Source organism: Chamaea fasciata, unplaced genomic scaffold, assembly GCF_029207755.1.
Source record: "Chamaea fasciata isolate MVZ Bird 193981 ecotype frontalis unplaced genomic scaffold, bChaFas1.0.hap1 SCAF_1, whole genome shotgun sequence".
NCBI classification, from domain to species: Eukaryota; Metazoa; Chordata; class Aves; order Passeriformes; family Sylviidae; genus Chamaea; species Chamaea fasciata.
In genome coordinates this window covers 88,437,056-88,449,654 of record NW_027094086.1, presented here as the reverse complement: position 1 = coordinate 88,449,654, position 12,599 = coordinate 88,437,056, and the positions used below count along the sequence as shown (strand labels likewise).

The 12,599-nt window shown below is 47.9% G+C and overlaps 1 protein-coding gene across 7 annotated transcripts in view; it reads right to left on the bottom strand.

Moving 5' to 3' along the window:
• Positions 1-12,118, bottom strand: part of HIVEP1 (HIVEP zinc finger 1) — a 129,263-nt gene extending 117,145 nt beyond the window's left edge. For 3 of the 7 annotated variants that reach the window (XR_010721908.1, XM_066188231.1, XM_066188285.1), the window contains exons 1-2: positions 10,772-11,016; positions 7,728-7,874 (exon numbers count right to left, since the gene is read on the bottom strand). Coding sequence is in view for 6 of the 7 variants with exons in the window: in XM_066188231.1 (XP_066044328.1) it covers positions 7,728-7,767 (40 nt within the window). In the remaining variant the exon portion in view is untranslated. Of the gene's footprint in view, positions 1-7,727; positions 7,875-7,993; positions 8,492-9,575; positions 9,602-10,771; positions 11,017-11,437; positions 11,526-12,027 lie in introns of those variants that run through there. The other 4 variants (XM_066188240.1, XM_066188249.1, XM_066188258.1 and 1 more) reach the window with 4 other exon arrangements.
• Positions 12,119-12,599: the final 481 nt, after the last annotated feature.

Here is a 12,599-nt window from a genome sequence, read left to right as displayed (position 1 = left end):
CTCTTTTCACAACTACCATTTTCTTCATGACCTTCCTAACATGCTGGAGGAGTTCATGCTTCAGCAAATGTCAAATTCTGTAGCATTTCTTACCCCACACTCAATTACCAATAAACAAGATACAGATGTAAAGGTGAGGCAGAATTAAAGACATGCACTGTTTCCACTTCACTGTTTTCTGAAAGAAATCCAAACTGGCCTTCAAGTAGCCAGTTCACCATACGTAGCCTTCAAGTCCCAGTTCACTGCTACTTTTTTTGTTTCCATAGGAATTCAATTTTTTTGACATTACCCTTGACCATTCCTTTCCAGCTCAAGCCTGATATCTAACTGCAATTATAATGGCTTTCTATTCCATAAAAATACAATTTGTTTTTTCCTGAAATCAAAAGAGCAGAACTAAGGATCTTCCTCCCTTCTTTTATTTTCATCAACATTCTTGCAGGTATCTCTTTGCTATCCTGTTAGCTGGAATACCATTCTTACACCTTCCACCTTCATGTTCTTTTAACTCCCTCTGAAAGCACCTATTTTCACCATGGTCTATATCCAGCAGATTCTCTTTGTATTACCCCAATTTTCTTTTCCCAATATTTAGCATGCATATGCAAAAATCTATAAATACATATTCAGAGCTGTGAGTGCCAGCCACAATTGAGTTTTGTTTTCCAGACCTCCTTTTTAATTCCTTAAATTTTATCCAATTTTTTTTCATTCTGAATGAAAGGCCTATGCCAAATTTTAGAGGGAGTGTTTTATTTTATTTTTCATTAAGGTGTCAGTTGAGACCAGTTCAGTTTCCTGCCGGGTTACCAGTACCGTAAAAATCCTACAGTCATCCATTGAGAACCTACATCACCTGTGAAGTTTGGAAATTTGTCAGGAGAAGGAGGGTTCTGGAAAGCAAAGCAAAGAGGGTAGAAACACAAAACACACCTTCTGTTATCCTCATGAAAATCTCGACCTGCTTTTGGGCAATTAAAGAAGCTCAAAAAAGCCTGCTGCTCACAGATGGCTAATAGAGCCTTACAACACAGTTTCACCGTGAGTTCAAGTAAGAGGCTAAAGGCAGCCCCTGCCTCTGTGATCTCTCTCCCTGTCTGCCACTGCCACCAGCTCCAGCTCCAGCTCCAGCAAGGGTGTTCAGCAACAGGGAACAACCAACCCAGCCCAGAAAAGCCAACCCAGATGATGCTGGCATTAACTTGCTCTGGGTGCCATTCCTTTTTCCATGATGGGGCCAGCAAACAGACAAGTGAGAAGGGGAACAGGCATCTGAGGCGGACAGGAGGCAGGACCACTACACCTCCTTCCAGCAGCAATGGCTTAAAACATTCTCAAAACCAACTGGAAAAAAAAGCCATTAAAGGCACTCCTCTCTAGAGACCTTTCCTGCCAGTGAGTATTCCCTCCTGCCTTCAGGGGGTTTCTCCTAAACAGCCTGAAACTCTGACACGTGGTGACACTCACTGATGGGAGAGATTCTTTCTCCAGAGGCCTGTGCCAGGTCCAGGCAGGGCACACCACCACATGCTGCCCAGCTCACACAACAGAAACCTGAGCTAAAATTTGAGGTCCTAACACGTCGGTGACTCACAGGAGCAGTTTGTGTTCGATATGGTGGAATTTCTTGGGTTTTTAGTTTGGTATTTTAGAAGCTAGGAAGAAAGCTTTAAGAATACCTTTTAAATGTTAAGATTGTGAGGTGAAGCAACAAGAAGTCAGAGGATGCCAAAAGCAAGGGTGTTTATGCAAACGAAGCCAGTGCACAAACTGAGCTGTGCTCACTGCTTGGCTCTGTTTACTACCAGTTTCTTCATCATCTTTTCCGTTTATTTAGCCACCAAGTGTCTGCTTCACAACACTAACAACTTCATCTTCTGAGTCATTAAAAGCTGATGTGGTACTGGTATCTTCAGTTTACAGCAGAAAACAGAGGCATAGAGAGATTAAGAGACAGAGAGAGATTAAAAGATGTGCCAAAAGTGTTGGGTAATTTTGGATCTTCAGCTTACCTCACCCAGGCCTTGATTTTTTTTTTTTTTAATGTACCTTGCACTTTTGCAGTATTTTGCACCAAACTGTCACCACAGTGGAACAATTGTGGTTGCATAAACTCAGAACTTGTGCCTTGGTACCTCAAGTCAGGCAAAGTGCAGCACTCACCATTAGTGGGTGGCTGCAAAGGTTTGGTGTAACACCTCTCAGTCTCGACACAAGAAACTCAGTGGTAGAGGCAGAAATTCAACACAGGTGTCTCAAGGCAACAGTGACCAGTGTTATCCACCCCACAGTTCCTACCCCTCTTGCAGGACACTCTCAACAGACTTTTGTCCATCAACTGTGGCTACTGACACAAGATCCCAACCATCCTGTGCAGTGAATAGGTCTACACTCTGCTGAAAACACATCATCAAATTTAGGAACACGGCACAAGGAAACAGGAGCAATAGAAGTGATTGGAAAAGGTGGAAAATTGCAGCTTTAAACCTAGCCTTTATTACACCATGGAGTACGTGGGACAGTTTTTTGCATTTAGACATCATTCGCATTACAATAAAATTTAAGGTCTGCAGGCATATTGATATCTAATTTGCGAGACGCTGGACCATACACACTGTAAGACACAGCCTAAAGATCTTACACCTTTAACCAGTAAAACAAAAATATGCAAAAAAAGAAACATTATCCTTCCACATCCCAAAGGAGCAGCTCAAGACACACACGAAGAGAGTACTTCTGTGGTCAACAAAAGATCTGTCTATTCACTGAATTACAGGTGGATCTGCTGGTACTCCAGCTGGTGTTGGACCATCAGAGCCATGCATTTTCTCTACCTTCATGAGAGACGTCGCGTTCAGATTTGGTTTGTATAAGAAATTGTACAAAACTATCTGATATACAGAAACAAAAACTGCTGCCAAATCACAGGATATTTCTGTAGTGAAGTCACCAAGTCAAAACTCTGACTTCTTGTTCCACCTGTGTCTCACACTTGCTCCAGAAACATAAGCAAGACACATATGCAACATCTTTACAGATGCCCACAAGCAAGTCACAGAGTACAGACCATCAGCACTTCTGATGTACTAATATCGCAACAGCAGCCCCTGGAACACCCTAAATTAGAGCATCATTTTGTTCTCAGAAACAATACCAAGACCCAAAAGTCAAATGTGCTTTTACACTTCTTTTGACTCAAGCAAGCACAAATTCCAGAAGCAAGCCTTGAGAAAGCTCAGTATTTTTATTAAGTCATTTGATGAACATTATGAATAAAGCACAGCACACCAATCTACTCATAACTTTTACACAACCAGCACTAATAAGGAATATCAATCTGTCAGCTTTCAATGTAGACAGACCTATTTCAGCACTAAAAGCACTTTACAATCTTAAAACAACACAAAGAGACTTTGCTAGTTCACACTTGAGAAGCAGAAGATGCCCAGCTTTTCTGGACATTTTAAGGCCATAGCATACACAGCTTTCCAGCAAACTTAAGCATGCTTTTCAGATTACTGCAAAGCTATCAACCTATTCAGCAAATTACTCATATTATACTTGCATTTCCTTATCAAATACAAAACGCTAGAAGATTTGGAAGCGGCCGTTGAACATTATGGGCCTGTCTGCCATTGTTTCCAAAGAGAAATACTTGATTGAGAAGGAAAAACAGCAACAACTTGTCTTCTGAAAAATACCAGAAAGCTTATCTAGAAAGAGACAAAATTCAAAATATTTGTTACAGTTTTGTTTTGGTAAATGACAGCACTGTACTAAACTGTGTACACATAACAAAACTTTTCATTTTAAACTCTGCAATTGTGGATTTCTAAGTAAACAAAAACACGAGTCGTTTTTCCTTCTATATCCTCACAACCATCTGACAACAAACCAAGCCCACTCAACCCTGCTAAAAGCATGATTTTCTAATGTAACTGTACTTCTGGGAATACGTTACAGATTCTGTGAAATGTTTTGTTACACGTGTGGATCAATCAGCCTTGTAAATACAGGGTACAGCCACATGCAAAGGAGTCTTTTTGTTAGTTTTAGGGAGCTAAAACGGCAAAGAAAAATAAGAAAATGAGATCTCTGGGTGTCTGAGCAAGATGGGTATTTTCCTCTTTTGCAAGTATTTTCCTCTTTGCTTTCTGAAGGAGGAACGACAATTAGCAACACAAAACACGCCCTTAATATTTAAAAGACTAAGACAACATCAGGAACACCCGCTTATGAACTTGGCTTCAGTCATGTCACCGATGGACAATCCATGCCAGGCTTTTCCCAGACATACCTTTGGTCTTCATCTCTGACACTACCAAACACTCTCCAGAACTTCCATTCATCCAATCCATATCTTTCTTTGAGACCTGGAAAACTGCAATTTGTCTCAAATTTTAGTCATTCAGCCCCACTGCTGGGGATGACAACGATTGTTAAGTTGGTCAGGAGACTAAGCCTGACACAGTGCATGACTCCTCTTACCAAAGCAGCCCACTGGTGATGGCAACATGTTTCATGTTAGGGAGGGATTTGCAGTGAGAAGCAGGGAAGGCTGATGTGACAAAACAACCTGATGAAACAAGAGCAGCACAGCACATGCCTTATCTGTACCTTCACATTCAACATGCTCACTCAGATGCAAACAGGTATCAAAGCCATGTCAATAATACATCCATGAAAACAAATGGCCAACTAATTAGATTTGGTTTTATTTGCAAAATAAGGTTTCCCATACCCCATCTTAATTATAAAGGTTTCTTTTCCTGCTGTAAAATCAGGTCAGTACAGCACTATATTGATTCATCTATAAGCAGACAGTGAAATCTTCAGCATAAAAGACAGTGAAATCTTCAGAATATTAGGATCTTCACTAATCCTAACTCTTTAGGGCCACCACTTTTCTGCCAAAGGCTGTCAGATCTCACAGAATATACAAAAGGAGCAAAATCAAGCCATGACACAAAACAAAGAGCCTTAAGCTTTCCCAAGAAAATCTTAAATTTAGCTCTCTATATTAAACATTTATTTTCCCCAGACAACAAGGTTGCTTACTGTAAACTCAGCCAACATTAAAACCATCAAAACTTATTCCTACACTGCAGCAAACCTCAAATTAACTAATGGGAGTGTGTGTGGGGGGGGGGATCTCTATGGTGGTTTTTCTCCTGTGTGTTTTCTTGGCAGGAAGGGAAAGAAGGATTGTGTTGGGATTGTTTTAAGGGAAAATACTTTAGGTTCTCGGACTTGGTTATTTATTCTCCATGCTGATTTGGACTGCAAGTAAAACCCAAATAACTCATCTAATGCACAACAGCATAGAGAGTCTCAAGGGTTGTTCAACAGTGATCTCCCAAAAAAGTTAAACATTGATGGGCTCTGAGCAAGCCTAGTTAAAGCTGTTGGCAATTTGATTGCTATGGAGCAAAGAGAGGAGCTGGCAGCACGGAAGGAGCAGCCAGGTAAGGCCATGGAGTGTTCTTTGTACATAGTACAAAAGGTGACAATCAGGTTTAGACAACTTAAAAATAGCTTTTAACCTAAAAACCTGTAAAAACACAGGTTACTTAATCTTACACCTTTGTCTTTCAAATGTTACAGAACACCTTTTTTTGGTTGCCAAGTTTGCTGAGTTTCACCTTCGACCATATACATTTATGCTTTTTTGCACACTTAGTTGTCATCCATACTAATTACACGGATTAAACCATGTGCTAAATCACCCATTTCTTTAAAGTTTTAATGGTTAATTAATAGTATCAATTTAAGATGTGTCTAATTTTGCATACCCACAGATCTGTGAAACCTTTCAGTTTCCCCAAGTTCCAGCAAAAACTGAGACTTCAAGCAAATATTTTCTGCAATGTTCTTGAGGACTGATAAGACAACTAAAGAAAGTGAAATCCAGTTTTCTTCATTATCTAGACTAGAAATGGAAACAGTGTACAACTAATGAGAAGTAAACTGATTTTTCAAATCACTTCACCACCAACAACCCATGACAGTAGCAATATATGCTCACAAGGTGTTGAAGTTTGCAGCAGCCTGTATAGCTTTGACAATCATTGAGCTGTTCCAACATAATTTCTAACCATGGGTTTGCTGTATACCGCTATTTCCCTTCTCATCATTTAACTCATCTCAATTCATTCAAGAACTCCAATAGTTGTAGAAAAATAGGAACTGATGAGAACTGCTGTAATGGGGTTGATAAAAGCTAAATGACTGGAGAAATTATGCAAGGAAAAAAAGGCAACTAATTTCTGACACAATTAAGAGTTTAATTAGATTATTTATTTAACTGAATAGAGAGCTTTACAACAGATTTAACTCCTATTAAGTTTCAAGCAATACAAGAGTAGATATCAGGCAGAGTACTAAAATTAGATCATTCTCATATTGGATCAGAAAACATAAGCTCAGTTATGTCAGCAACTTGGTAAGCAGCAATATTAAAAACTCATCTTTGATTTATTACTTCACATCCAGTAAGAAGGAGAAATGTAAAATTCCTGATCTGTGAGGGAGGTTTATCCATCATACCAAAATGCTACTCAGCACTTCCTGAACAAAAACGCTGCAAAAATGTCCTCCAGCAGAGACTGTTAGTGGTAGCAATGACAACAGTCCCCAAACACGAGGTCTCAGATAAACTGTATGCACGAGCCCTTGAGAGACTCACAACTGTTAACTAACTGAGACACATGAGGATGTTTGCTGTGTTTTGACATAACGAAAGTTAAAACCAGAATCAAATGCTGTTCCTGCCCCTAAAGCCATATGTTGGTGTTTGTGGTTTTGTAATGGGTTTTTTTTTTTTTCCTCTGAAGGGATGCTTCCATAGTGCAATTGTAAAATTAAGCTGAAAAAAGCTGATGACAGCTACATGTAAGGGTGCAGGTGGAAGCATGTTCTCCCAAAAGCTGGGTAAAAGGGTGGGGATGGAAGCATGTTCTCCCTTAACATGGATGGCTGCAAGTCAACTGACCTGCATTTTTCCTCTCATTTAATTCCTCTAGGGACACTTCTACCAAGGCAGTAACAAATATCCATAGGATCAGATTCCTCACATTCATACGGGCTTGGTGAAGTGCACTGGGATTTTGTTCAAGGAAATGCCAGGACATGTAAGCCTGCCAGACTGCAGAGCAGGTTTCTCGCCTGCTTGCCCCTTATAGCCAAGCTACCGTGTGGCTGTGCAAAGGCAGGAGAGCGAGGAGACCAAGGTCAAACCTAGCAATGCACAAGGTAGCACGGGTGACAGGTGATAGATAAATAGTGAGAAGCCATGCGTGGGAGGAGATTTTGATCCCCTCAAAAGCAAGCCAAACTGACAACTATTGAAGAAAAACAACTACCAGCTGCCAGATGTCAAGCTCTGCCACGTCACACCCATTTCCCACCTCCCCCTGTATTTCAACTGTAAATTCTCTGATAAGGAAATTGCTTCTTCCTTTGCATTTTTGAAGTTCATGCTGGCTATTGCTGTAAGCTGGAGAATATCAAGAATGCTGTCAAGTACACAGACTGCAAGAATAAGAACATATTCCAGTTATTTCTCTGTGGAAATTAGAGCAGTCTCACGGACAACTCCTAGAAGTTGCTTACAAACTACTTTTGGAACAAAACCAACTTCCTAAATACATATTCCTTTAACCTTATAATTGAAACTACAACTGAGTTTTCCAAGAGCTTTTTCTTCTCAGCTAAGAGCTACATACCTCTCAGATTTCTGGGATGTATCTGCTTTGTCCGAGGCATTTTCCTCTAATCTCATGCACCACTTTCTCCTCTCAGAAATGGAAAGTACAGCAAGCAGAGAGATGGCAGCTCCATAAACTTGTCAAAGGGCTCAGTTAATCCATATGCTAAAAAAACAGAGAGAGAAAGTTATGAGATGTAGGCATCAATAAGAAAAGCAAAGATACCTATCTGATCCCTTTCATCCTCAAATGACTAAGAAAATTAGCAAGAAATATTTTTGCACCTATGATTTGTTAAGGAACCTTTCCTGTCTGACAGCCCAGGAGCCACTCTGGCAGTCAAGAGTTACACTGCTGGGACCGAAGTCTCCTCACAGTGGGCTTGACTCCCTCCACTCTCCACTCCCCCACAGTCAGACAAGATTTCCTTGCCGGTTTGACGCAGGTTTCCCACAGCAGTCTCAGACCTCCCTCTAAGTAATTTTTTCATAGTGCAACCAACAGTCCAAGCTGGTGCCTCAGAGGAGGTATCCTCAAGGGTCCCCTGGGCTTTTAAACCCTCCCAGTCTTCCTCCAGCTGAGTCCTGGGTTCCTGCTGTGTCCCTGGTCCCCTGGCAGGGCCACAGACCCTTGTGCCCTTTGCACAACAAAGGGTCGGCACCACTTCCCGGCCTCTTGCCCCAGGCTCCCGCCACCCAGAGCTCAACCTGCAGCTCCCACTGCGGCTGCACAACCTGCACTGAATGAATTCCTCAACAAGTTTTATGGAGTAAAGTGTTCCAGTATCTTAAGAAAACCACGTGAGGCTGAAACTCTTTCTAAGATTACTCAGGAAGCATGAGAAAACTAAAACTTTGCCACATTTGTCAGCTGTTTTCTAGCCAGAAAACATCTTCCAAAAGCCCTTGTCTCATGCAAGTAAATAAAAAAAATTAAACAAAATTTGGCATCAGGCTTTCAGATACAGATCTTCAGCTTCAGGTAGGGGAAGCACAGAGGGGAGGGCAAACACATAGAGCATCATCCTATTTGTAACACTACCTACAGAATCCTTACTTGGAGCATGTAAGTTTGGAAGAATTCCCTATGGGATATTTCTGCCAAAATACAGCAGAGGATCACAGTAGCTCTTGACCTACCTGCCCTTTCTTACTTTTCAAACGTTCTTAGGAATTGCTAACAGTTCAATGACTGTTTTGTTCAGTTTCTGATACAGGATATGAAATCTCTCAAATACCTATGGAAAACTACTTAGGCAGAAGAACTTAAAGAAAAAAATGACTGGTGTAATTACACTCTTTCATCTAAACAAAATTATAAAATAACATGTTTCTGGTTCTTTTTAGAGTAATACCACTTCATGTGAACAGATTTTTTTTAGTAAACACTAGGAAGAATTTTTTTTAAAACGATATGAACTTTGGAATGGCCCCTAATGTAGGTAAATTGATTAACGACAGATACTTGAAGGAGGAAGGATGTAGAATTTTTAGCATTTGTTGAAAGTATTAATTTAGGGGGACTTATACTGATTTTCAAGGCAACCATGTTTTTGTGCACATTTAATTCAAACCCAATTACGATAGACTACTTGCAACCTCCCCTTCAGTCTACATACTGTTGAGGAATATAATCATTAATTTTTAATGTTTCTTTTGTCTGTTGCAGCATAGAAAGACCCAAACAGGAGAAAAAAGAAATACTGCAAATGCTATTCTGACTAAATGATTCTTCACTAGGGTATTACTGCACGTTGAAGGAAAAAGACGGAAAAAAATCCGAAACAAAGCACAGTGCCTGTCAAGCTGTTAACTCATACCACTTTATCTGCATGCATAACAGAAATATTTAGAAATTAAATAAAACCTTATGCTAACAGGTCCGTTTTCCAGGTCTTAGGCACGAACTGGAAATGGAGAAAAGTGGCTGGAGGGCTTGAAGCGACCAGCACTCCCTAAGCCCCCGTCTCCCTTTCCTCTGGCTGGACTGGGAAAATCCCTGGGGCTGGGCTGAGGTTTTTAAAGACGCTAATAAACACCGTCACTTCTTTACACAAGTTATTTGGAGCGAGTTTGAAATCCCCCACGGTCTCCGTAAATCGGGAGCCCTTCCCGACGCTTCCCCGCAGCACAAATGACATTCTATTGACGCTTTAATGCCAGCAAGCTCCCCTGCTCGCCAGCAGGACCCTCTCCTTCGGGGAGGAGATGGCCGTGTGAGAGCTACGGCGGAAACACCGGGCAGGACCGACGCCAAAAGTCATTGCCTCCCTTGCTTGACTGAGGGGAAAAAAAAAAAAAGGGGGGGCGGGCGGGGGGGGGGAAGAGGGAGAAACAGGCCTTTGCGGTCGCTACGGTCGTATCCCCCCGTATCCACCCAAAAATGGGGGATCGGGGCGGGAGGCAGCCCGCCCCGGGGCCCGGGGAGCCGCCGGTATGTGCGAGCGGGACTGCGAGGGGAAGGGAAGGGAGGGAGGCAGGCAAAAAAAAATCCATGAATGAATAAAGAGGGAGGAGCCTGGGAAAACCCCTCTGCAACGCCGCACCGAACAAAGCGCTGCACACATGCCGCGGGGGGGTGGGTGGGAAGTGGGGGACAGGGACGGGGGGCGGCCGCGGCCCGGCACCCAGCGGGGACGGCGCCGGGGCCGACAGGAGCCGGGCCGGGGCTCCGCGCCTCCCTGTGCCCCCGAAACCGCGGGTGCAGACCCGGGGCGAAGGGGGGGGGGGGGGGGCGCGCCCGCACAAACCCACCCGGAGCCGGGGCGCACCGGCACCCTCGGGAGCAGCGCGGGCGGCCGGGCGCAGCCGGAGCGCGGAGTCCCCGCGCGTCCCGGAGGGGCCGCGGCGAAGCGCGGTGGGTTGAGGGGGGGATCGGGGCCTGCGGTCCTCCCCGTCCCCGCCCGCCCGTTCCCCCCCGCCGCCGGCGGAGGACACATTGTGTTGTGGCTGCCGCAGCTCCACGCCGAGGGGGGCGGCGGGGGGCGGCCGTCCCGCCCCGCAACCCCGTCCCCGCAGCGCCTCCCGAGCCCCCTCCCGCCCCCCGCGGGGCCCGCTGCAAACCTGGCGGAGGGGCCGGCGCGGCGGCTGATGGCGGCGGCGGGGAGCGCGGCGACCCCTGCGCGGCGGCGGCGGCGGCGGCGGGAGGGAGAGGGAGGGAGGGAGAAAGAGCGGGGGGAGCGGGGGGGCCGGGAGCCTCCTTCACTTGACAACCTCAAACACAAACATGACCCAGCGCCGCCGCAACAGCCGCCACCGCGCCCGCACACACGCACACACAGAGCCCGGCAGCGGCACCCACCCCTCCTCCATGCACCGTCCCCCCGGGCCGGCCAAGGCGCCGCCCCCCGGCACGGCCCCGCTCCGCAGCCCCCCGGCCCCCGGCCGCGCCCGCCCCCCGCGGCAGCAGACCCCTCCTCCGGGAGTCCCATCCCCCACGTCCCACTCGGGAGCCCCCATGGCGGCCCTGCCCCTCGGCCGTGGGGCGGTGGACGGGGGGGAGGGACACAATGCGGGGGAACGGGGGGCGGGGGAGTGGGAGCCTCCCCTGGCAGGCGGGAGAGGCGGGGCGGGCCCGGCGGGGGAGGAGGGAGGGAGGACGGGCGGGCTCGGCGCATCCGCCGGGGACCCCTCGGGGAGAGCCGCGCTCCCCGCCGGGCCCGCCCCGCCCCTCCCCCCGGCGCCCCGGTCACCGTCGGGGGGAGCGCGGGGGGGCGGGGGGTGTTTTACCTTCTCTCACTTTCTATTGCAGGAAGCGCGGCCGGAGCAGTGACGTCACCGGGTCTCCCGGTCCCGCCCCCTCCCCGGGTCGGGGGAGGGGTCACCGAGGGGGTTTCCTCGCGGCCCGGTGGGGGAGGCCCGGCCGGCGCGCCGGGGGGCCGCTGCTGCCCCGCCGCCTCCTCCTCCTCTTCTTTCCCCTCCTCCTCCTTCTCACCGGTGGGACCCCTCCGGGCCCCGCCGCCCCGGCCCCTGCTCCTGCCCCGAGGCAGCGGGGGCACCGCGCCGCCGCGGCTCCCGGGGGTCTCCTCAAGGGGGGGTTCCCGCTCGGCGCGGCACGAGGCAGCGCCTCCCCCCGACGGCCGGAGCCGCCGCCGCCGCTCGGGGCGCTGCGCGGTGCGCGTCGCGCTACCCCCTGGCAGGGCCCGGCCCCCGGGGCACCGGCACGGCCGGGCGCGCACACACACACACAGACGGACACGCAGAGCGACGGGGCTGACGCGGAGATGCCGGAGGTTCCTCCCCGCCGCCCGCCCGGACGGGCTTCCCCGCGCCCCCGCCCGCCCGGCCCGCCGCGCCCCGGCGCCGCCGGGGAAACTCACCGCCGCGCCGCGCATCCCGCCGCGGCTACAACTTTCCATCCCGGGCGGCAGCCGGCGGCGGCAGCGAGCCCCTCCGCCGCTGGAAGTGGGCGGGGGAGGAAATACGAGGAGGAGGCGCGTCGTGCTCTCCGCCGCGGCGCCCCTTTTTTGGCCCGGGATGCGGGTTTTGCCGGTGGGGGCTGTGCCGCCGCGGTTGGTTTCCTGCATCAGCTGCGGGGGTGTGTGTGCTCAGCCCACACGTGTCTGTGTGTGTGTGTGCGCTCTCTGTGCCAGGTCACCCTGCCCGGCCAAGGGCTGCCCTCCCTTCTCCCCCGCCGCGGGCAAGGGAGCGCTGGGCCGCCCTCCAGAAGGCGAGGGGGCCCCGGCTGGGCTTTGGGTACTGAGGAGGGGGATTTGGCGTTTCTCTCTCTCTCTCTCTCTTTTTTTTTTTTTTTTTTTTTTTTTTTTTTTTTTTTTTTTTTTTAAATTTTGTCACCCAAACTCTTTGACAAAGCAGTGTTGGCAGCTTTTCATTGCCACTCGGGTTTTCCATCGGGTTTTCTTTTGAAGACAGCACGTGATGTCTTTAGCAA